Source organism: Dendrobates tinctorius, unplaced genomic scaffold, assembly GCF_039654945.1.
Source record: "Dendrobates tinctorius isolate UK_male_01 unplaced genomic scaffold, ASM3965494v1 ptg000239l, whole genome shotgun sequence".
Taxonomy (NCBI): Eukaryota; Metazoa; Chordata; class Amphibia; order Anura; family Dendrobatidae; genus Dendrobates; species Dendrobates tinctorius.
In genome coordinates, this window is record NW_027361906.1 from 2,857,287 (window position 1) to 2,881,870 (window position 24,584).

The window sequence follows — 24,584 nt, forward strand, 5'->3', positions numbered from 1 at the left end:
GAACATGGTTGTCCGGTGAAAACAGATAAGTCTGCAGTCACTCTGACCAGGAAAGGGCATTGAATATTCATCCCCCCGCCCAAAAAAGACAGAACTAAAAAATTGTATTTTTTAAATTTATTCTTGAAGTTAAGTTGCATTTAGGTATCCCTTTAAGAGCTGTTCTAAGCAGAAAATACCAAAAAAGGTATTTGTGCTTTTATGCAAAGTGGACAAAACTCTTCTCAGAAAGAGGCTATCCCTTATTTTATATAATAAAAAAAATATTGCGCTAATGTAATAAAATGGCCTGCTGTGAATTTATCCAAAATGTCCCTTTAACAATCTCTGCAGCTCTCTTGTCGGATCCCCTCTCACCACTATTTTAAGGGATTGCACACATTGATCTTCCTGCGATCTACTGCAGACATGTTTATTATTGACTTCAATGAATAGTCAGTATGCAGTGAGCTCCCCCTAGTGGTTGCTGCAGCAGACAGAACTTTATCATTTATTAGGGGTTTTTTTTAGGGAGAATATGGAGCTCTGTAGTAAGGAATTAGTAAAGAAAAAGTAAAAGTGAAGCGGAAAAAAATGTAATAAACTATAGTAAAAAATTAGGGAAATTTAAAGTCATACCTATTTTTTCAATGAAAAATATATGTTTTTGTCGGTGCTGTAATTAAGTTGTAGCGCGTAATAAAAAAATAGAACTTTAGTGTTACACACGGTTTTATTTTATTTTTTTGTTTTTTTTTTACATGTTTAATTATTAAGTGCAATTACACTTCAGGAATTTTCTCCGACTTCCCCATACACACAGGGAAGCTTGATGATAGGCTCCTCTGACAACGACTTATCTCCTGGAGTCATGAGGCCCACCCATATACATTAGACTGCCGTCCGATCCCACCCATATCAGCGAGTTAGGCCAAAGTAAGTCTAATCTACATAGGTAGCGCGGGGGGGTCTTTAAGGCAGTGAAAGGGTTACTATTTCATTTCTTGGTGGTTTAGGGAACTGAGGAGGCCAGTGGTAAATTCAGGTTATTCCAGGGAATCCTTACCTAGGAAGCCGCCGGAAACGGAGGCCCTGGGCAACTGCCTAGTTTGCCAGCCCCTAAAAACATTCTATGTGCAATATGTTACCATATTATATCTGTAGCCTAAGTAGCTGTGGTAGCTTGTATGTGTATGTACGCTCGGCCATGTTGTCGAGATGGAGAATGCACACAGTGACGAGATAGGAAAAGCAGACGGACAGCGCAGAAGAGCAGCCAGAGGCGGAGGGAAATAAGACAGCTCCTCACCTTGAGGTCTCTGTTCTGCCGCTCGCTTCAACTTCACTCGGATCCCTCAAAACAAAGTCAAGGTTCAGATTCAATGATGAGCCACAAACATGGAAAACAGACATTACAAGAACTTCACACCCTCGGGCGACCGGCCATAGACAAGTCTTGGTTTGCAATTATTGAATTAAGTGAGAAAATTTGAGGAGTTACTCAACAAGCCGAAACATGAGAACGACCCGTCTCTCGCCTGAAATCAACTCTAACGCAAGCTCATAAAGGAGGAGAATCACTCACAAGTAGAGTTGAGCGATACCGTCCGATACTTCAAAGTATCGGATCGGAATGGATCGGCCGATCTTAAAAAAAAGTATCGGTATCGCCGATTCCGATACCGGAAGTCCCATTCAAGTCTATGGGACTTCCGGTATCGGAATAAGAAAAACCCTATTTTTGCCTTGTACAGCCTCTCTGGGGTCTGTACGGGCCTTTCGGGGGGCTGTGCCGGCCTGCCAGGGGGTCTGTGCAGGCTCCGGTGGTCTGTGCCGGCCTGCCGGGGGGCTGTGACGGCCTGCCGGGGGGGCTGTGCAGGCTCCGGTGGTCTGTGCCGGCCTGCCGGGGGGCTGTGCCGGCCTGCCAGTGGTCTGTGCAGGCTCCGTGGGGCTGTGCCGGCCTGCCGGGGGGCTGTGCAGGCTCCGGTGGTCTGTGCCGGCCTGCCGGGGGGCTGTGCCGGCATGCCGGTGGTCTGTGCAGGCTCCGGGGGGCTGTGCCGGCCTGCCGGTGGTCTGTGCAGGCTTCGGGGGTCTGTGCAGGCATCGTCCGATGGGACTACAAGTCCCATCGGGCGATGCCTGCTACCATGACAGTGATTGACACATTAGCCAATGATGGGACAGTAGTAGTCCTATCATCCGGCTAATGTGTTGAATGTAAAAAAAAAAATAAAAATTACATGCTACATACATGCTACATACATACAACATGCATACTACATATATACTACATGTAACATACATACTACATATATACTACATGCATGCTACATACATACTATATACATACTACATATATACTACATGCATGCTACATACATACTACATATATACTACATACATACTACATGTATACTACATACATACTACATGCATGCTACATACATACTACATGCATGCTACATACATACTACATGCATGCTACATACATACTACATATATACTACATGCATGCTACATACATACTACATATATACTACATACATACTACATGTATGCTACATACATACTACATGCATGCTACATACATACTACATGCTACATACATACTACATATATACTACATGCATGCTACATACATACTACATGCTACATACATACTACATATATACTACATGCATGCTACATACATACTACATGCTACATACATACTACATGCTACATACATACTACATATATACTACATGCATGCTACATACATGCTACATACATACTACATATATACTACATGCATGCTACATACATACTACATGCTACATACATACTACATATATACTACATGCATGCTACATACAATACATTCATACAATACACACATAGACATACAGTACATATAACATAGAGTAACATACTTACCAATACTTGTCACATTGTTCCCCGAAGCCATTGTCGTGTACGGAATAAATATTAACATAACAAACCACAAAAATACTCACCCATGATCCGAAGCAGTCCACGAGTGTGTCCCACGACGATCTTGGGTAGAGAACTGCAGCATCAGCTGATGCTGCCGCTCTCTACGGGCTGCAGGAATCCAATGACGGAATTTCCCACGCAGCAATGGCATAAAGTGAGACTAGGGACTTTTTTTTTTCAAGTGGCGGAGGAATACAGTGCGGAAGGATACCTACCTTCCGTCATTGGATGCCTGCACAGACCCCCGAAGCCTGCACAGACCACCGGCAGGCCGGCACAGCCCCCCGGCAGGCCGGCACAGCCCCCCGGAGCCTGCACAGACCACCGGCAGGCCGGCACAGCCCCCCGGCAGGCCGGCACAGACCACCGGAGCCTGCACAGCCCCCCCCGGCAGGCCGGCAGAGACCCCCGGAAGGCCCGAAATGACGGCGCATCATGATGCGCACACACCGCGCATCATGATGACGTCAGGCTGTCAATCAACTTTGAACTTCCGATTCCGATACCGACATCCGATATTGAAAAAATATCGGATGTCGGTATCGGAATTCCGATACAGCAAGTATCGGCCGATACCCGATACTTGCGGTATCGGAATGCTCAACACTACTCACAAGGAACATTCCTATTGGAAATGCAAAACTGTCCATTAACCCTCGCACACATCCTAGAAATGACTGAGTCGAGCCCAGTCACGGTCAGTAACAAAACAAAAGCTTCCGGATCATGTACAAAAAGATTCCGGACTTTTGGCTTTTATGCGGGGACTGCAAAATAGCTACGAGTCCCTGAGCTCGTAAGTATAGTGCAGCGCCCCAGTAATTGTAATAAGTAACATTGCAATGACCTATAGCAGCAAAATTAAACCCCCAATACTCCTACATGGTGACCATTACAGGGCACATCCAGATCAGACACATTTCTACACAGAATTAATCTCTCTATAGAGTAGAGTAAGGTTCCTTCCTTTATTATACCCCAGAGCTGCCCTCACTATTCTGCTGGTGCAGTCACTGTGTACATACATTACATTACTGATCCTGAGTTACATCCTGTATTATACTCCAGAGCTGCACTCACTATTCTGCTGGTGCAGTCACTGTGTACATACATTACATTACTGATCCTGGGTTACATCCTGTATTATACTCCAGAGCTGCACTCACTATTCTGCTGGTGCAGTCACTGTGTACATACATTACATTACTGATCCTGAGTTACATCCTGTATTATACCCCAGAGCTACACTCACTATTCTGCTGGTGCAGTCACTGTGTACATACATTACATTACTGATCCTGAGTTACATCCTGTATTATACTCCAGAGCTGCAGTCACTAATCTGCTGGTGCAGTCACTGTGTACATACATTACATTACTGATCCTGAGTTACATCCTGTATTATACCCCAGAGCTGCACTCACTATTCTGCTGGTGCAGTCACTGTGTACATACATTACTGATCCTGAGTTACATCCTGTATTATACCCTAGAGCTGCACTCACTATTCTGCTGGTGCAGTCACTGTGTACATACATTACATTACTGATCCTGCGTTACATCCTGTATTATACCCCAGAGCTACACTCACTATTCTGCTGGTGCAGTCACTGTGTACATACATTACATTACAGATCCTGAGTTACATCCTGTATTATACTCCAGAGCTGCACTCACTATTCTGCTGGTGCAGTCACTGTGTACATACATTACATTACTGATCCTGAGTTACATCCTGTATTATACCCTAGAGCTGCACTCACTATTCTGCTGGTGCAGTCACTGTGTACATACATTACATTACTGATCCTGAGTTACATCCTGTATTATACCCTAGAGCTGCACTCACTATTCTGCTGGTGCAGTCACTGTGTACATACATTACATTACTGATCCTGAGTTACATCCTGTATTATACCCCAGAGCTGCACTCACTATTCTGCTGGTGCAGTCACTGTGTACATACATTACATTACTGATCCTGAGTTACATCCTGTATTATACCCTAGATCTGCACTCACTATTCTGCTGGTGCAGTCACTGTGTACATACATTACATTACTGATCCTGAGTTACATCCTGTATTATACCCCAGAGCTGCACTCACTATTCTGCTGGTGCAGTCACTGTGTACATACATTACATTACTGATCCTGAGTTACATCCTGTATTATACTCCAGAGCTGCACTCACTATTCTGCTGGTGCAGTCACTGTGTACATACATTACATTACTGATCCTGAGTTACATCCTGTATTATACCCCAGAGCTGCACTCACTATTCTGCTGGTGCAGTCACTGTGTATATACATTACATTACTAATCCTGAGTTACATCCTGTATTATACTCCAGAGCTGCACTCACTATTCTGCTGGTGCAGTCTCTGTGTACATACATTACATTACTAATCCTGAGTTACATCCTGTATTATACTCCAGAGCTGCACTCACTATTCTGCTGGTGCAGTCACTGTGTACATACATTACATTACTGATCCTGAGTTACATCCTGTATTATACTCCAGAGCTGCACTCACTATTCTGCTGGTGCAGTCACTGTGTAACATACTGCACATTACTCAGGATCAGTACAGGATAAGTGATGTATATAATGTCCATATGAATTAAGGACCTGGATATTCCTTCTGCTTGAAATGAAATTGTCAGCAGTTTTTTTGCTATGGAATCTAAGGGCAGCATGACATAGGGGCAGGGTGGCACAGATTAGCTGGACTGTCTGGCACGTGACACCTAGTCTTGTTGTAATAATCTCCTGCTGATAAAATACTGAATGTATTGAAACTACAGCACACAACCTAGTAAGTGACACATCGCTGGACTCAGGCTCTCTGCCGCTACATTATGCTGCTCTCAGATTACCTCTAAATACAGATGGATACTGAGCTCACCGACTGCCTCCCCAAGCAGCTTGCCCCCCCTATTTTTGTTTTGTTATATCAAACCAATACTTGACTATGGCAATTGCAACTAATACTAAATATTTAACCCCTTATCGTGACTACATAATACGGAGGCGGCCATGTTACCAGCTGCACTAACATTAATTTTTGTTGATTTCTCGACACCACAAGGGCAGAAATGTTCAGACCACAAACGGGCTGCCTCCAGGGGATATTCCGGGGACCCCAACGGCACGCCGGCATCATTCATTTGTCCATGTGAGCTATTTACCTTCGCACAAACTTGGAGGTAATCTTGCTGATAATACCGGTGGATGTTCCCCTTCTGGTGTGAGAGAACTGGGTGGTCTCGTGGGCAGGCGATGCCGGTGGTCCGTTGTATGTTGCAGTGCGACGATCCCTGAGCTGCTCTCCGTGGAAAGTGCTCCGACTGGTGCTTCCGCGAGGAAATCGAGTCCGGTCCGGGGTAGTTGTACTAATACTGTGAGCAGAAGGAGACGTGGCCGGTACTCGCTGGTTTGCGCTGCTGTAAATTAATTTATAGATCTGTTAGATTCGTGCGGGTGGAGTCACAGCGGCCTGCTTACTGACTGTTTCCTGTTGCTTCTTTAATAAAGTGAATTACTTTAAGCGCAATCTATCTGTGAAAAAAATTACTACCGAGGTATCTGGACTCCTCTCATCGACAGCAGTGCTGCCTGTGCTCACTGTTAGTGTTTCTGACTCCCATACAGAAGGTCCTGAGTTCAAATCTCCGTAAAAATCCTGGTAGAAGAAGCAACTGATTAAAAATTAAATTTATGGAGGCATCCCGCTGAAAATCACACGTACAGCAGTCTGTGAAAGAAATAATACTACAGTATCTAGACTCCTCTCATGGACAGCCGTGTAGCCTGTGCTCACTGTTAGGCTAGGTCCACACATTGCAGATTTGCTGTTGTGGATTCTTCCTCTCTTGGCAGAAAACACAGATGAAAATCAGCGGATTTGTAAGCTAAATATATATTATTTAAAAAAAAGAATTGTGATGTAATTCCCTTGTTCAAACTCATTCTCCATTGAAGACCATATCATCACATACCATGTTCAAATATAATGTTTACATACACAAAACAAAGTGAATATTTATATATATATATCTATATAATTTAAATCTATTTATCTATCTATATTACCAAGCCTGAGGTTTAGCAGTGAACAGGTGTCAGCCAGATACCCTCATTAATAAAACTGTACATAAAGAGTTAAATAAAGACACACACAAAATCTGCGTGAAACGCAGTATGTTTATTTTTCCCAATTTTTTTTTTTTAAATTGCCAGCAGAGGGAAAGCCAACAGCGGAGGGCTGATGTTAATATTCTGGGAAGGAGCCAATAGCCATAAAGGTTCCCAGGCTATTAATATCAACTCACAGATGTTTGCTTAGTCTTTACTGGTTAGTTTACAGGGGAACCCCAGAAAAAATTGACATGGGGCCCCCCTATAAAATCAAACCAGCAAAGGCTAGGCAGACGCTGTGGGCTGATATTAATAGCCTGGGAAGGGGCCATGTATATTGGCGCCCCACAGGCAAAAAATATCAGCTCTCAACCGCCCAAGAAATGGCGCATCTTATAGAGGCGCCAATTCTGGCACTTAGCCTCGCTCTTCCCACTTGCCCTGTAGCGGTGGCAAGTGGGGTAATATTTGTGGGGTTGAAGTCTCCTTTGTATTGTCATACAATGTATTGCAATAAAACCCAAATGGGTAAGACAATCAAGACCCAAGTATATAATGCCATGTACTGGAGAGATGCACATATTACCCACTTCCCCTATTAGTCAGAGACATAACATAATGAGGAGGCAAAAGGACCAGAGAAAATGCCTCAGGACCCTGTTTGAACTGGTTCAGACCCGGTAGTCATCATCCAGGGTAGCGCATACCATAAACGCTAAGTGCACCGCTCTGATACAATACCAAAGAATAGGGGGAGCCTGTGGAGATGCCCGACGCGTGTCGCTACCGCAAGGTATCTTCGTCAGGGACTGAAGGTTAGGTCTGAGAGAAGTCATATATATGTATGCAAAATAAGACCAGCAATAAGCAGCAGCTGCGATTAATACCTGTGCGGTCACATATGAGGAGAGGCGGGAACGAACACTCTGTCTAAGCCTGAGGAACGCTCTCGGACGTCACCTCCCACGGAAGAAGGTCATACCAGGAGCAGTAGCCAGAATCAGCCAGTGCGCCCATGCGGTCACATGTAAAGAAAGGCGGGACTGAATACTCTGTCTAGGCCCGAAAGACACTCTCAGTCGTCACTTCCTGCGGAAGAAGGTCTATCCAGGAGCAGTGACCAAACTCGACCAGTGCGCCTGCGCAAGCAAAGTTACCATTGATCCTTCACACTCCCCACTTAGAATAGAGGAGGGTTATCTCACACATTGTATAGCGGTAATGCACTATTGCGCATGCGTCCCGACATAAAGCCCTTACGAAAGATTTAATAAAGAGGATATCTTAGAACGGGCACTTCTCTAAAAAGAAGTGACAGCTAGGACTGACCCAGAGGCGCATAGAGTGACAATGCAGCAAATGTCTCGCCATCATACACTTTATTGAAATTAGGTATTAATATCGGTGTAAGTAATATATCAATACATACAATCACGGTGCCTTAAGAACGCATACACCATTCGCATTGAGCCCATCTGATCTAGTTATAGAACTGTCATCACCGCCGGCAATTAAAGACGACCTGTAAGGCGCATGGGCAAAGATTGTACAATAGCTAATAGATGTACTCATTATGTTATGTCTCTGACTAATAGGGGAAGTGGGTAATATGTGCATTTCTCCAGTACATGGCATTATATACTTGGGTCTTGATTGTCTTACCCATTTGGGTTTTATTACAATACATCTGTATGGTATTTTTGACACCAAGTTATCTTGATTTTCAGTCCTTAACAATCATTTGGTTGTATGTATCTGTATATAATTAATGTGATAGGGGGGTCTTAAGGTACTGTCACACTTAGCGATGTACCAGCGATCCCGACCAGCGATATGACGCGGTCAGGATCGCTGGTACATCGCTAAGTGGTCGCTAGTGAGCTGCCACACAGGCAGATCTCACCAGCGACATCGCTGGGGACGGGGATCGCTACTTACCTGTCACACCAGGCGATCCTGCGTCCTCCCGCCCGGCTCCACGCGTCGCTCGTCCTCACAGCAGGAAGCGCCACAGGAAGCTGACGACGAGAAACAGTCCTGAACGTTCTCGCGCGATCAGCGATAACCAGCGGGGGAGCCGGTCGTAGGTAAGTATCAGACACACAGATATCGCTAGCAATATCGCTATAACGTCACTAGTTATAGCGATATTGCTAGCGATATCTCTTAGTGTGACAGGCCCTTTAGAGGGTTACATTTTTAACCCTATGGGTCTATTGTAATTGTCATGGAGTGACTTTTTAATGTTTTTAAATGGTTTTTTGGTCTGTCTGAAATTTACTAAAATGAATTTTGTGTGATTTATGTGGTGATCCCAGTTTTTTGGTCAGTAGCTTTCTTCTCTCTTTTGCATTATCCATTTATACTGACTACTGGTGTATCCCCTTATATATTTTGGTGGTGCCCTCCTTATCTTTATTATTATGACAGTACCGGCAGAAGCGTTACCGCACACAGCCGAACACACACACACATACACCCGCAGACACACACATATTCTCCGACCACACACTCTTACTCCTTCTGACATCATTTCCTTTTCTGCAGCATTTTTGCCAGCACATCCGCAGCAAATCCGCAAACCTTTTTACACCTGTAGTTTTGCTGTGGATTTGACTGACTCAATGTAAGTCAATGGGTGCCGAAACGCTGCAGATCCGCAAAAAGAATTGACATGCTGTGGAAAATAAAACGCTGCGAATCAGTGCGGAATTTTCCACAGAATGTGCACACCAATTCTGGATTCCCATTGATTAACATTGCTTGAGTTATACTTTGCAGATTTGGTGCAATTTCTCACGGAAAAAAAGCTGCGGATCCGCAAAAAAAACTGCAACGTGTGCACATACCCTTAGTAATTCTGATTCCCATACACCAGGTTTGGAATTCGTGTCTCGGTAAAAATTCCGGTAGAAGAAGCGACTGAATACAAATTTAATTTATGGAGGCATCCTGCTGAAAGTCAACAATGATATGCCGCTAACATCCCGCCGTGATGGCCATCGCAAAATGACTGTTCAAACCAAACACAGGCGCTCGTTGCGCTCTTGGCATTCAGAAGCATTTAAGTGCACCTTTCCTCCTTGTTGTTTCCCATTCAAATCTGCGCCTTTCTCTGGCTTGTGTAAAACCTGAGCTGTCAATTAAAGAAAAAGAAGCGGAGATGGATTGAAAACGTATGTGGGAAGTTGCACTGAAATGCTCGGCCACACCAAGGGTGTACTGAGTGCCTGGTTTGAACCGTCATGTTAACCCCTTACCTACAATGGACGCAATATTCCGTCCATGTGACCCTGGACCTAATTCCCATGGACGGAATATTACGTCATAGTGATCAGCGGCGCCAACGTGGTGAGCACCGCTGATCGCGGCCGGGTGTCAGCTGATTATCACAGCTGACACCCGGCACAATGTGTCAGGGGCGGTCCGACACGTTAACCCCTTGCACACCGCGATCAAACACGATCGCCGTGTACCGGGGGTTAAAGGGAAGCATCGGCAGGGAGGGGGCTCCCTCCGTGCTTCCCTGAGCCCCCCATAGCAGCGCAATGTGCAGCGCTGCTGCGGGGGGCTCTTTCCCTGCAGGTCCCCGGATCCAAGATGGCGACGGGGACCCTCGGGGGCCTGCAGGGAGCTGGCTTCCTCAGTGCCTGCAAAGTGCAGGCATGAGGAAAGCCTGTACAGTGCCTGTGACAGATCGCTGATCTGTCACAGTGATGTGGGATGTGACAGATCAGCAATCTGTCACAGGACAGTGATGTCCCATCTGGGACAATGTAATAAAGTTAAAAAAAAAAAAAAAGTGTAAAAATAATTTTTTTAAAATCGCTAAATAAATTTAAAAAAAAATATATATATTCCCAAATAAATTCATTTTTTGGAAATAAAAAAAAACAAACAATAAAAGTACACATATTTGGCATCGACGCGTCCGTAATGACCCGCCCTATAAAACTGTCCCATTACTTAACCCCTTTAGTGAACCCCTTAAAAAATAAAAAACGAAGCAAAAATAATGATTTATTATCATACCGCCGAACAAAAAGTGCAGTAAATCGCGATCAAAAAGACGCATATAAATATCCATGGTACCGCTGAAAACGTCGTCATCTTGTCCCGCAAAAAACGAACCACCATAGAGCATCATCAGCAAAAAATAAAAAAGTTATAGCTCGCAGAATAAAGCAATGCAAAAATAATTATTTTTTATATAAAATAGTTTTCATTGCATAAAAGCGCCAAAACATAAAAAAACGACATAAATGAGGCATCGCTGTAATCGTACTGACCCGAAGAATAAAACTGCTTTATCAATTTTACCGCACGCGGAACGGTGTAAACGCTCCCCCCCAAAAGAAATTCATGAAACGCTGGATTTTGTTCATTCTGCGTCCCAAAAATCGGAATAAAAAGCGATCAAAAGATGTCACGTGCCCGAACATGATACCAATAAAAACGTCAACTCGTCCCGCAAAAAATAAGACCTCACATGACTCGGTGGGTCAAAATATGGAAAAATTATAGCTCTCAATATGTGGTGATGCAAAAACTACTTTTACAATAAAAAGCGTCTTTAAACATGTGACAGCCGCCAAAAATAAAAACCGCCATAAATAGTAAATCAAACCCCCCGTTATCACCCCCTTAGTTAGGGAAAAATAATAAAATTAAAAGAAAATGTATTTATTTCCATTTTCCCATTAGGGTTAGAGCTGAGATTAGGGTTAGGGCTGAGATTAGGGTTAGGATTGGAGTTAGAATTGGGGGTTTCCACTGTTTGGGCACATCAGGGGCTCTCCAAATGCAACATGGCGTTTGATCTCAATTCCAGCCAATTCTGCGTTGAAAAAGTCAAATGGTGCTCCTTCCCTTCCAAAGCTCTGCCATGCACCCAAACAGTGGTTTACCCCCACATATGGGGTATCAGCCTGCTCAGGACAAATTGCAAAACAACTTTTGGGGTCCAATTTCTCCTGTTACCCTTAGGAAAATAAAAAATTGGGGTCAAAAATATCATTTTTGTGGAAAAAAATGATTTTTTTATTTTCACGCCCAGGCGTTATAAACTTCTGTGAAGCACTGGGGGGTTCAAAGTGCTCACCACACATCTAGATAAGTTCCTTGGGGGGTCTAGTTTCCAAAATGGGGTCACTTGTGGGGCGTTTCAATAGTTTAGGTACATCAGGAGCTCTCCAAACGCGACATGGCGTCCGATCTCAATTCCAGCCAAAAACGTCAAATGGCGCTGCTTCCCTTCCGAGCTCCGCCATGCGCCCAAATAGTGGTTTACCCCCACATGTGGGGTATCAGCGTACTCAGGACAAATTGCACAATAATTTTTAGGGTCCTGTTACCCTTGGAAAAATAAGAATTGAGGGTGAAAAGATCATTTTTGTGGAAAAAATATGATTTTCTGATTGTACGGCTGTATGTTATAAACTTCTGTGAAGCCCATCCCTCTGTCAACCACTTTATATGCCACGGTTACTATTGACAGCAGCATCTAAGGGTTTAACCCCTTCACTACCAAGGGTGGTTTGCACGTTAACTCCCGGGCCAATTTTTACAATTCTGACCACTGTCCCTTTATGAGGTAATAACTCTGAAACGCTTCCATGGATCCCGGTGATTCTGACATTGTTTTCTCGTGACATATTGTACTTCATGATAGTGGTAAAATTTCATTCAAATAACTTGCATTTATTTGTGAAAAAAACGGAAATTTGGCGAAAAGTTTTAAAATTTCGCAATTTTCCAGCTTTGAATTTTTATGCCCTTAAATCACAGAGATACGGCACACAAAAATCTTGATAACTAACATTTCCCACATGTTTACTTTACATCAGCACAATTTTGGAACCAAAATTTTTTTTTGTTAGGAAGTTATAAGGGTTAAAAGTTGACCAGCGATTTCTCATTTTTACAACACCATTTTATTTGAAGCCACTTTGAGGGGTCTATATGATAGAAAATACCCAAAAGTGACACCATTCTAAAAACTGCACCCCTAAAGGTGCTCAAAACCACATTCAAGAAGTTTATTAACCCTTCAGGTGCGTCACAGGAATTTTTTTGAATATTTAAAAAAAAAAAATGAACATTTAACTTTTTTTCACAAAAAAAATACTTCAGGTTCAATTTTTTTTATTTTACCAAGGGTAACAGGAGAAATTGGACTGCAAAAGTTATTGTACAATTTGTCCTGAGTACGCTGCTACCTGATTTGTGGGGGGGTAACCACTGTTTCGGCGCATGGCAGAGCTCAGAAGGGAAGGAGCGCCGTTTGACTTTCTTTATCTCCTTATTGGGGGACACAGAATACCATGGGTGTATGCTGCTGCTGCTAGGAGGCTGACACTATGCAAAACAAGAACATTAGCTCCTCCCCGGCAGTATACACCCACCGACAGGCACTAGGCACCTGAGTTTGTGCTTAGTGTCTGTAGGAGGCGGACCGGGATCTTCCCAGATCCGCAATTAACCTTTTCTTTCTTTAGGTGTTCTAGTGTGAACTTTTTAATTCTCTTGTCTTTTATTTTGCAGATTCAAGTCGGGAAACAGGGTGAAAATTCACTCTGCTTTCCCATATCAGGCGGCTGAGCGAGCAGTGTGGTGATCCCACATCGCAACTCTCAGTGCGCTGGCAGGACTTTGTCCCTTATCACCTCCGGGTGCTATGGGATGCGGACAGGTGGCTGGTCCATGCCAAAATCCCCCTCCTCACGCCTCTCTCGGGACAGGGCTGAGAGGAAGACGGCGATCGCAAGATTCCCCTCGCCATCAAGAGGTTAATGCCATCTTATACAGAAAGCGGGTACAGAGGACAGCGGCCACTACCCTAGTGAGAGGCCCCTGTGGTCATCCTCTTCAGGGACTTCAGGTAGGTGCCTGAACGATCCCTCCAGCCCGCAGCATCCCCAAAAGGGCACATTGGTGGGCAGCTGGACGTCTCCAGGATTTGAATTTCCCGCCCCTCTCCCTGCCTGTCGGGCGCCGCTCTTACCAGCCGCGCGCCTCTCCACTCATGTTACAAGGCTGAATACAGGGGTTTTTATCTCCCTGTTTTCATAGCTGGCCATGTTTTCCCACAGCTCTCCTGCGCGCCAGTACCTCCATTACAGGGACTTTCTCTTCTCCTCCTGGGCGTTTTAATCACGGGGCTCCGGCGCTGGTTTTTTACTTTCACTTTCGCTTTGGCCCGCTCTCCGAGCGCCTCCTCCTCCTTCTGAGCGCGCTTTCCTCGCGCCTTTTTTAGCCCATCACAGGGCTCCTCATCCCCTTCCTTCATCTCTGCTCCAATTGCGGCTCAGCCGCTAAGCTCCGCCCACCGCTCACCTCATCAGGCATTTCCTGTTTCTTCGTTCCTGCTCTTCTGCGCTGCTTGGGGGACACTTCAGCGTTTCTGCTGCTCGCCGGAACTAGGTAGGCTCTGCTCTATGCAGAGATATTAGCCCTCCTCCGCAGTTTTTTCTCAATTTCCGCGGACATTCAGCGCAGTTTGCCTTATGCCCAACCCTGCAGGGGATCTCTGTTTCAGGCCCACCGCTACTCATTACGCCTGTGCGCCCTGTAAAAGGAAGTGGGCTTCAGGTCAGCCATCTCCTTTCTGCCCGTCCTGCAGTCCTTCAACTATGTCGGCCTCTCAGGAGCACACAGATCCCCGTGATGGGGGCACTTCTCCTCTCCCAGAATGGGCCGTAGCCATGTCTCAGTCGGTATCCGATCTGACCAAAGTTTCTCAGTCCCTGGTCCAGGTCCTAGAACGTTTGCCTCAGCTATCTTCAGCCACCGCTGCTCCGACCGCCTCTCAGGGTGAGTCGTCCGCTCCTGACCGCGACCTTCAGAGGGACAGGCCGAATAGGATTTCCAGGAAGCGTCTCCTATCGGGCTCGTCTTCCAGTTCGCTAGGCCCGTCTGCTTCACCCAGGGGTCCGTCTCCTTCAGTGGATGACCTTGGGTCAGATGACGATCCACAATCAGGATCTAGTTCAGAGGCAGATGACATGTCTAAAACACGAAGTATGGTCGATAGTCTTCTTTTAGCCATCTTCCAAACCCTGGAGATTAAGCAGGACAAGCCCCTTCCTCAGGAATGTTCTGTCCCATTTAAACGGTCAAGACCTCCATCCAAGACTTTTCCAAACCACTACGAGTTTGATACTACTCTAGCCAAACATTGGGCGCACCCTGAGCAACGTTTTTCGGGCCGCAGGTATTTGGATGTTTTGTACCCATTTGAGGCTGATTTGCTTTCTAAATGGACCAAAGCCCCTGAAGTGGACCCTCCCGTTTCTCGGATAGCCTCTAAGACAGTTCTGTCCCTTCCAGACGGTGCATCGCTTAAGGATCCGACGGACAGGCAGTTAGAATCCTTGGCGAAGTCTATCTTTGAGGCCTCCGGTGCCTCCCTCTGCCCTATTTTCGCCTCCTCCTGGGTAGCTAAAGTCATTTCGGCTTGGGCAAAAATTCTTCGCAGGGGCATCTTAGCGACAGCTCCCCAGGACGAGCTGGCAGATCAAATTAATCACGCGGGTAAATACCTTTTAGACGCCTCCTTAGATGCGGCCGGTTGTGTAGCTAGGGCTAACAGCAATATAGTAGCGGTACGCCGAGTTCTTTGGCTAAAGTCATGGAATGCGGATACCACCTCAAAAAAGTCGCTCACCAATCTGCCCTTCCATGGTTCTAGGCTCTTTGGGGCCAAACTGGATCAAATAATTTCCGACGCCACTGGGGGTAAAAGTACTTCTCTCCCCCAGTCTCGACCAAGACGCTTCTTTAATAGAAAGGGTTTTCGGCCCTTTAGGCCCTTTCGTCCGTTCTCGTCCACAGAGAGATCTGTCCAGCAAGAGCGTCCTTCCGCTTCTAGGGAGCGAGAGCAGAAGAAACCTTCTTACAAGCCCGCTCCCCGCTGGAGATCTAGAGGACAATACTCCAGGTCCTCAGGTGCCCGTTCCGGTAGGTTTGCCTCCAAGTGACGGGGCACCCCCACCTGGAAATCTTTCCAGGGTGGGAGGCAGACTTTCCTTTTTCGTGGACGTTTGGCTGTCGGTTGTCGACGACGCTTGGGTCAGAGAAATCATCGCATCCGGTTACAAGATCGAATTTTCTTCCCCGCCAGACAGGCGTTTTTTCCTTTCTCGTCCTCCAAGACAACGGTCCCACATTCCAGGATTCTTTCAGGCCTTCTCCTCCCTTCTTTCCGCCGGAGTGATTGTTCCCGTTCCCTCAGACGAACGGTTTTCAGGGTTCTACTCAAACCTCTTTGTAGTCCCGAAGAAAGACGGTTCCCTGCGGCCAATCCTGGCCCTCAAATTGCTCAATCGCCACGTGAAGATTCTTCACTTCAAAATGGAGTCTCTTCGATCGGTGATAGCCTCCATGGAACCCGGAGAATTCCTCTGCTCTGTGGACATACGGGATGCCTATCTTCACATCCCTGTTTGCTTGCAACATCAGAAATATCTCAGATTTGCGATTCAGGACGATCATTACCAGTTCACGGCTCTCCCTTTCGGCCTAGCCTCCGCTCCCCGTGTTTTCACGAAAGTGATGGCGACGGTCATGGCCATCCTTCGATCCAGAGGGATTCTCATCATCCCTTATCTGGACGATCTCTTAATCAAGGGCTCGTCCCGTCAAGACTGTCTCCTAAGTCTTCAGATAACTCTGGATACTCTCGACCGTCTCGGATGGTTAGTCAACAAAGAAAAGTCCGTCCTCAGCCCCACTCAGCTTCTAACCTTTTTAGGCATGGAGTTCGACACGAATCTGGCCCGGGTGTTTCTTCCGAGGGAGAAATTTGCGGCTCTGTTCAAAGGGATTCGAGCCCTCAAACGACCAACGCCCATTCCCCTTCGATTCTGCATGAAAATCCTGGGGAAGATGGTAGCTTCCTTGGAAGCAGTGCCCTTTGCACAGTTCCACCTTCGTCCTCTTCAGCTGCCCCTCCTTTCAGCCTGGGACAAGACGACGAGGTCCTTAGACCGGCCAATCCTTCTCCCCCTCAAAGTGAGGCAATCCCTCACTTGGTGGACGATGTCTACATCAGTCCTACAAGGGAGGTCCTTCCTCCCGCTTCGGTGGCAAGTCATCACCACCGACGCCAGCCTCCTGCGTTGGGGAGCGGTTTTTCATCAGAGGACGGCTCAAGGACACTGGAACCCTCAGGAAGCTCTTCTTCCTATCAATCTGCTCGAGATCAGAGCAATCTTTCTGGCCCTTCTTTGCTGGCAACCCCTTCTCGTCGGCAAGCCGATCCGCATTCAGTCGGACAACGCCACGGCTGTGGCATACATAAACCATCAGGGCGGCACGCGCAGCCACCAAGTCATGTCAGAAGTGGCCAGGATTCTGCGCTGGGCGGAACGTTACGTCCCAGCAATCTCCGCCGTTCACATTCCAGGGGTGGAAAACTGGGCAGCCGACTTTCTGAGTCGTCAAGGCCTAGCGTCAGGCGAATGGTCTCTCCATCCCTCAGTCTTCGATCAGATATGCAAGCGCTGGGGTTCTCCGGACGTCGACCTCATGGCATCTCGAATGAACCACAAAGTTCCGCGCTTCGTAGCCAGGTCCAGAGATCCTCTAGCCGTCGCTTGCGACGCCCTAGTAATCCCGTGGTCCCAGTTCCAACTCCCTTATCTTTTTCCACCTCTTGCCTTGATCCCAAGAGTGGTCAAGAAGATAAAATCGGAAGGCGTTCCGGTAATTCTTGTGGCTCCAGACTGGCCGAGACGGCCTTGGTATGCGGAACTGGTGAACATGCTCGCGGACGTTCCCTGGAGACTTCCGGACCGTCCGGATCTTCTCTCACAAGGCCCCCTTTACCACGAGAATTCTCGGTCTCTGAATTTAACGGCATGGCCGTTGAGGCCGCAATCCTAAGAGAATCAGGTTTGTCCAGCCAAGTGATTCAGACGATGATCAAAGCCAGGAAGCCAGCCTCTTCCCGCATTTACCACAGGTGTTGGAAGGCTTTTTTCCGTTGGTGCGACGATAAAGAAGTTTTTCCAATGGCCTTTTCCATTCCGTCCATACTGGGTTTTCTCCAGTCTGGCTTAGATTCGGGTCTGTCTCTCAGTACCCTCAAGGGCCAGGTTTCTGCCTTGTCTATCCTCTTTCAAAGAGAGCTCGCTTCCTTTCCGCAGGTTAAGACGTTCCTCCAAGGAGTCGCTCATGTGGCTCCTCCTCATCATTCACCAATAGAACCGTGGGATCTCAATCTCGTTCTTGGCGCTCTCCAAAAGGCGCCGTTTGAGCCCATCCAGGACATTCCTTTGTCACTTCTTTCATGGAAGGTAACCTTTTTGATCGCCATTACATCCATCAGAAGAGTTTCTGAGTTAGCGGCCTTGTCATGCCGTTCTCCTTATCTGGTGCTCCATCAGGATAAAGTCGTCCTCAGGCCCGTTCCTTCCTTCCTGCCAAAGGTGGTTTCCTCCTTTCACATCAACGAGGATATCGTTCTTCCATCGTTTTGTCAGGCTCCTTCTCACCCTCTTGAGAGGTCACTCCACAAGCTGGATGTTGTTAGAGCCTTGCGTGTCTACCTCGCTAGGACCGCTTCTCTTCGTCAATCCGATTCATTGCTGGTCATCTCTGAAGGTCACAGGAAAGGGCTTCCGGCATCCAAATCCACGATTGCTCGCTGGATTCGTTCTACCATTCAGGAAGCATACCGACTTCAGGAAAAACGGCCCCCTCCGGGAGTGAGAGCTCACTCCACCCGGGCTGTGGCAGCTTCGTGGGCCGTTCGACACCAGGCTTCGGCTCTGCAACTTTGCAGGGCCGCGACCTGGTCGTCCTTGCACACATTTGCGAGGTTATACAGGGTTCATACCCAGGCCTCGTCTGATGCGGTTGTTGGTAGGAAGGTTCTGCAGGCGGCGGTGGCGCACCGGCCGACCTAAGCCTTTCCTGTTCTTTCGTTCCTTATTGCTGTTCCCGCCCTTGGGACTGCTTTGGAACGTCCCATGGTATTCTGTGTCCCCCAATAAGGCGATAAAGAAAGATGGATTTTTGGTTCTTACCGTAAAATCTCTTTCTTGGAGCCTTCATTGGGGGACACAGCACCCTCCCTGTTTAAATTGTACCGTGTTGGGTCTTTGAGTCCCCTGTTGGGTTGGTACATATGTTTAGAGAGTTTCCGTTGCTTCTCCTACTGCTTTTGCACCAACTGAGGTGCCTAGTGCCTGTCGGTGGGTGTATACTGCCGGGGAGGAGCTAATGTTCTTGTTTTGCATAGTGTCAGCCTCCTAGCAGCAGCAGCATACACCCATGGTATTCTGTGTCCCCCAATGAAGGCTCCAAGAAAGAGATTTTACGGTAAGAACCAAAAATCCATCTTTTTCAATGCAAAATTGGCTGGAATTCAGATCGGACGCCATGTCACGTTTGGAGAACCCCTGATGTACCTAAACAGTGGAAACCCCCACAAATGACACCATTTTGGAAACTAGACCCCCCCAAGGAACTTATCTAGATATATGGTGAGCTGTAACATCACCTATTGTGAATGGTGGAACCTCTATACAAAGGCGATAACACAGGCTCCACCATTCACAATAGGTGGTGTCACAGCTCACCTCCTCCTCCTCCTGTACAATGACTGATAACTTGGTGTCAAAAACTAATTATTTTTTATAAAGATTGTGATCTGAAAAAAAAAAAAATAAAAACACCTTACAGCCTTAAACGGACAGCAGTCATTTCTCAGCTCAGGCTCACTCTAACGAGTCTTCAGAGGTGAAAGTGAATACCTTGGCCGGAAGCCTTCTGTACCGTCTTTGATAGTAGGTAACGTGACCTTAATGGGATGTCCTGAGGCTGACATTGACTTCTGGTGACGCGGTCGCGTGGCGGGGACTGCTGACCCCGTAGAGGATGTGCTGCCCGCAGACATCTCTGTTAAGCTGCAAAACAACCAAAGACTCCCATTATCCTCAGTAACGCTCCTTCCATCTTAATATCAGAAATGTCTGCTGTAATAAATAATTGCATTTTACATGAATGAATAATTCTGATGCATCTTTTCTTTCTAACTCTTTGTTGATGTTCCTCTATTACTCCTCCTGAAAATGTAGAAATATACTGACAAATCTCAGCGAGTGTGGCCGGGAGGAACTATGTGTTACCGTAGAATAGAAGGAAAGAGTTAGTCTTTCTGAAGGTAAATTTCTGAAGTTCTATCATTATCATCATTGGTAACGCCGACCTGTTATCTATTCATTTATACATTTCCAGGATAAATCAGAGGAAAAACGGAGAATCTCTCTATACTACTCCTTGTATGATTTTTTTTTCTCTAAGAATAAACAAAATGAGTTTTGAGTAAAAGAAACGTTAAAATAACCAAGAAGATATAGAAATGAGAGGGAGAAATGGAACTATCTGCCGTGTAAGTGACATCTGTCTCGAGTGAAGAAGTCTATGATTATTCCTGATGGAAGGCTGATGATTATCTATGAGTATTGGTGGAATCGCTGCTATTTTCAGATTGCCATATGACAGCCCGGCTACAAGAAGAATCGTAGAAATCCTCCGCCTGTCAGGCCGTCATTGCCACTGCTACTCCATCAGCCCCCGCAGATAAATCCACCACTACTTAGCGATGGCGAGCATGCTCACTTCTCCTACCGGGTCCAGATCTTTGCATTACAGCAATCCCTAATCTGTTCATCCTGAGCCTCCTGCTTCATACAGATCACATATGGCCACTCACCTGCTATCTTTCCCGTTCTGCACAGCGTTGAGTCTATCAGTAGTGCGTTCACAGACGTAAGTGTTTCTTCTCGTCATCCCGCTGCCGGGAAACAGGCTATTCTATAAGAGGAGAAAAGACGCGGAGGGTGAAGGAACCTCAGAAGTGATAACAGGTGGAAATAAGGGTGTGCTCTACATGTGGAGGAAAGTTACTGAGCGGAAAATGACCAGCAGTGTGGAGGAGTTTTAATTTCAACAACGTGACAACTCTCTAAGTGTGAATGGATCCTAAGAAGTCTACTGGTCCATACTGGGCCAGAGAACCACATGGGAGGGAGGGATGGATGGAAGGAAATAGGGAGAGATAGGATAGAAAGAGGGAGGGATACAAAGTAAAAGGGAGGGATAGGATGGAAAGAGGGAGGAATGGAAAGAGGGACGCATAGGATGGAACGAGGGAAGGATAGGATGGAAAGAGGGAGGGATATGATGGAGAGGAGGGATAGGATGGAACGAGGGAGGGATAGAATGGGAAGAGGGAGGGATAGGATGGAAAGGAGGGATAGGATGAAAAGAGAGAGGGTTGGGAAGAGGGAGGGATAGGATGGAAAGAGGGAGGGATAGGATGGAACGAGGGAAGGATAGGGTGGAAAGGAGGAGGGATAGGATGTAACGAGGGAGGGATAGAATGGGAAGAGGGAGGGATAGGATGGAAAGAAGGAGGGATAGGATGAAAAGAGGGAGGGATAGGAAGGAAAGAGGGAGGGGTAGGATGAGGAGAGGGAGGGATAGGATGGAAAGAGAGGAATAGGATGGAAAGAGGGAGGGATAGGATGGAAAGAGTGAGGGGTAGGGTGGAAATAGAGGGATAGGATGGAACGAGGGAAGGATAGGGTGGAAAGGAGGAGGGATAGGATGGAACGAGGGAGGGATAGAATGGGAAGAGGGAGGGATAGGATGGAAAGAAGGAGGGATAGGATGAAAAGAGGGAGGGATAGGAAGGAAAGAGGGAGGGATAGGATGGAAAGAGAGAGGGGTAGGATGGAAATAGAGGGATAGGATGGAACGAGGGAGGGATGGAAAGAGGGAGTGATAGGATGGAAAGTGGGAGGGATAGGATGGAAAGAGGGAGGGGTAGGATGGAATGTGGAAGGGATAGGATGGAAAGACAGGAGGATAGAATGGAAAGAGGATTGGATGGAAAGGAGAAGGGATAGGATGGAACGAGGGAGGGATAGAATGGGAAGAGGGAGGGATAGGATGGAAAGAAGGAGGGATAGGATGAAAAGAGGGAGGGATAGGAAGGAAAGAGGGAGGGGTAGGATGGAGAGAGGGAGGGATAGGATGGGAAGAGAGAGGGGTAGGATGGAAATAGAGGGATAGGATGGAAAGAGGGAGGGATGGAAAGAGGGAGTGATAGGATGGAAAGTGGGAGGGATAGGATGGAAAGAGGGAGGGGTAGGATGGAATGTGGAAGGGATAGGATGGAAAGACAGGAGGACAGAATGGAAAGAGGGAGGATTGGATGGAAAGGGGGAGGGATGGAAAGAGGGAGTGATAGGATGGAAAGTGGGAAGGTTAGGATGGAAAGACGGGAGGATAGAATGGAAAGAGGGAGGAATGAAAAGAGGGAGCGATGGACGGATTAATCCTGTAACTTACGCTCGGGCCAGTCGTGGACTTCTTTCTCTCTGGACCCGAAAGGGGGCTAGCCGTCACCTCGCCTTTAGACCCCACTGTGGTGCTGCTGAGCTTGCGGGAGCCATTCTTGTCCCAGTCCTCTTTTTGATCGCTTTCCACGCTGTTCGCCTGCCCTCGTTTTGTGTAGGACACGGACGGAGGGATGGACGGCCCGGCTATGGATGACATAAGCTGACATCAATAATCTTTCTGGTACAATAAGATACATGACCAATTAACATTAAAGCTGATGAAGTCCTTGAGATATTTTCCTGTCAATCTTCTCCTTTCATTTCACTTTGGGGGAAAGCTGGGTGACAACCAATATGTCGGCCAATAACGGTTCCTGTGAAGGTTTAAGATTACGCGGGAGCAGAGTGGATTGAGTAACTCGGCAGATTAGCCGCTTTGGGCTCGGGGAAAATATTTTCTTTCTTTTTCGAGAATTGCCGTTTAAAATGAGCAAACGTAACAAAGGAGAAAATTCAGTCAGATTCTTTGTCTCTTTCCAGTGAACCACACGACAGTGTCACAAGCTTCACTTCTGGGGAAAGGGTTAAGTATTGATCCTCCTAATGGACATGGCAGATGCTGCAATTAAGTCCCCCAACCAGAAAACACTTATATCATACAGCTATTCTCGGCGGACGCCATTATTTCAGGCTTTCACATGTGGTTTTGATGACTGGTGATAATTACAAATTTATACAAATATTCTATCATTTTTTGTGTTATCCAAGAGGGAATGGTGGCCTGGAGGCAGTGTTCATCCTGAGCATCCTGGCTCATGATGAGAATGCCAGGACTGCTGTGTGGTCCTATGCTTGGCTATTTTCAGGATTCCCATTGATGTGAATGAAAATATCTGAGCGAGCGAAAGTGTGCGATTATCCCTTTATGGATTCATTCACATCTGTGTGTAAAATACAGGAAAAAAAAATTACATTGCACTCACACCAATGTTATTCAATGGGGACGTGTTCATCTGCAAATTTTTCCACACCTGGAATTGGGGTGAGGGTAAAAGTCGCAGCATGTTGCGAGTGGCCATGTAAAATGGCGAGACTTGCCAATGTAAGTCAATGGATGAGATAAAAAAATGCAGGGCACATGGACCGTGTGAGTGCCGTCTGATTTTTGCGCATCCATCTCAAGGGAGACCAAACATTTCATCAGCAAAGTACAGTAAATTCACAGCCCGAACCGTCAGAATAGATTGATAGAAAGATGTCAGTGAGACATATAATTAGTGCAGTGCCTATATAGTTTTGTGTACTTGTATTTAGCTAATAAGAAAATAAACTAACAAAATTGTGTGGGGTCCTCCCTATTTTTACTAACCAGCTGTTCCCTATTTTTACTAACCAGCTGAGGGAAAGCCCACAGCTGGGGGCTGGTGTTATTATTCTGGGAAGAAGCTAATATCCATCGAGCTTCCCAGAGTATTAATATCATCCCGCAGCTGTCTACTTAGCTTTTACTGGTTACTAAAAAGGGGGCCCCCAAAAAAAATTATGTGGGGTTTCCCCTTTTTTAAAAACCAGCCTCAGAAGTGGCAAATCCATTAGATGCGCCAATTCTGTACTCTTAGTTTCGTCTCTTCCCGACTGCCATGGTGCGTTTGAAATCGGGGTAATGGTTTTGGGGTTCAGGTCAGCTGTGTAATGTCCGGTGACATCAAGCCAAGGGGTTGGTAAAGGCGAGGCTAAGCGTCATAATTGGCGTATCTAACAATCCACCATTTCTGTGGTGGCTGAGGGCTGGTGTTACTAGTCTGGAAAAAAGCAAATATCCATGGCCCTTCCCAGACTATTATTATCAGCCCCAAGCTGTCTGCTTAGCCTTTGCTGGTTATTAAAAAAAAGGGAGCGACCCCACGTCATTTTTTATTTGGTTCCCCCCTTTTTAATAACCAGTAAAGGCTCTGCAGACAGCTAGGGGCCAATATTATTAGGCTGGGAAGGTCCATGGATATTGGCCCTTTCCCATAATAATTAGACCAGTTTACAGCTGTCTGCTTTCCCTTAGCTGGTTATTTAAAAAAGGGGGATCTTATGCTCTTTTATTAAGTGAATTATTTATTTAAAAGGTTAAAAAAGGTTAAATA

General features: G+C 46.3%; 1 protein-coding gene across 1 annotated transcript in view; it reads right to left on the reverse strand.

Moving 5' to 3' along the window:
- MARK1 (microtubule affinity regulating kinase 1) overlaps nucleotides 1–24,584 on the reverse strand; it is a 149,683-nt gene that overhangs the window by 2,315 nt on the left and 122,784 nt on the right. The window contains exons 13-17 of the mRNA XM_073556791.1: nucleotides 22,460–22,653; nucleotides 20,817–20,917; nucleotides 19,855–20,007; nucleotides 6,148–6,402; nucleotides 1,289–1,333 (exon numbers count right to left, since the gene is read on the reverse strand). Of these exons, the coding sequence (XP_073412892.1) occupies nucleotides 1,289–1,333; nucleotides 6,148–6,402; nucleotides 19,855–20,007; nucleotides 20,817–20,917; nucleotides 22,460–22,653 (748 nt within the window). The remainder of the gene's footprint in view (nucleotides 1–1,288; nucleotides 1,334–6,147; nucleotides 6,403–19,854; nucleotides 20,008–20,816; nucleotides 20,918–22,459; nucleotides 22,654–24,584) is intronic.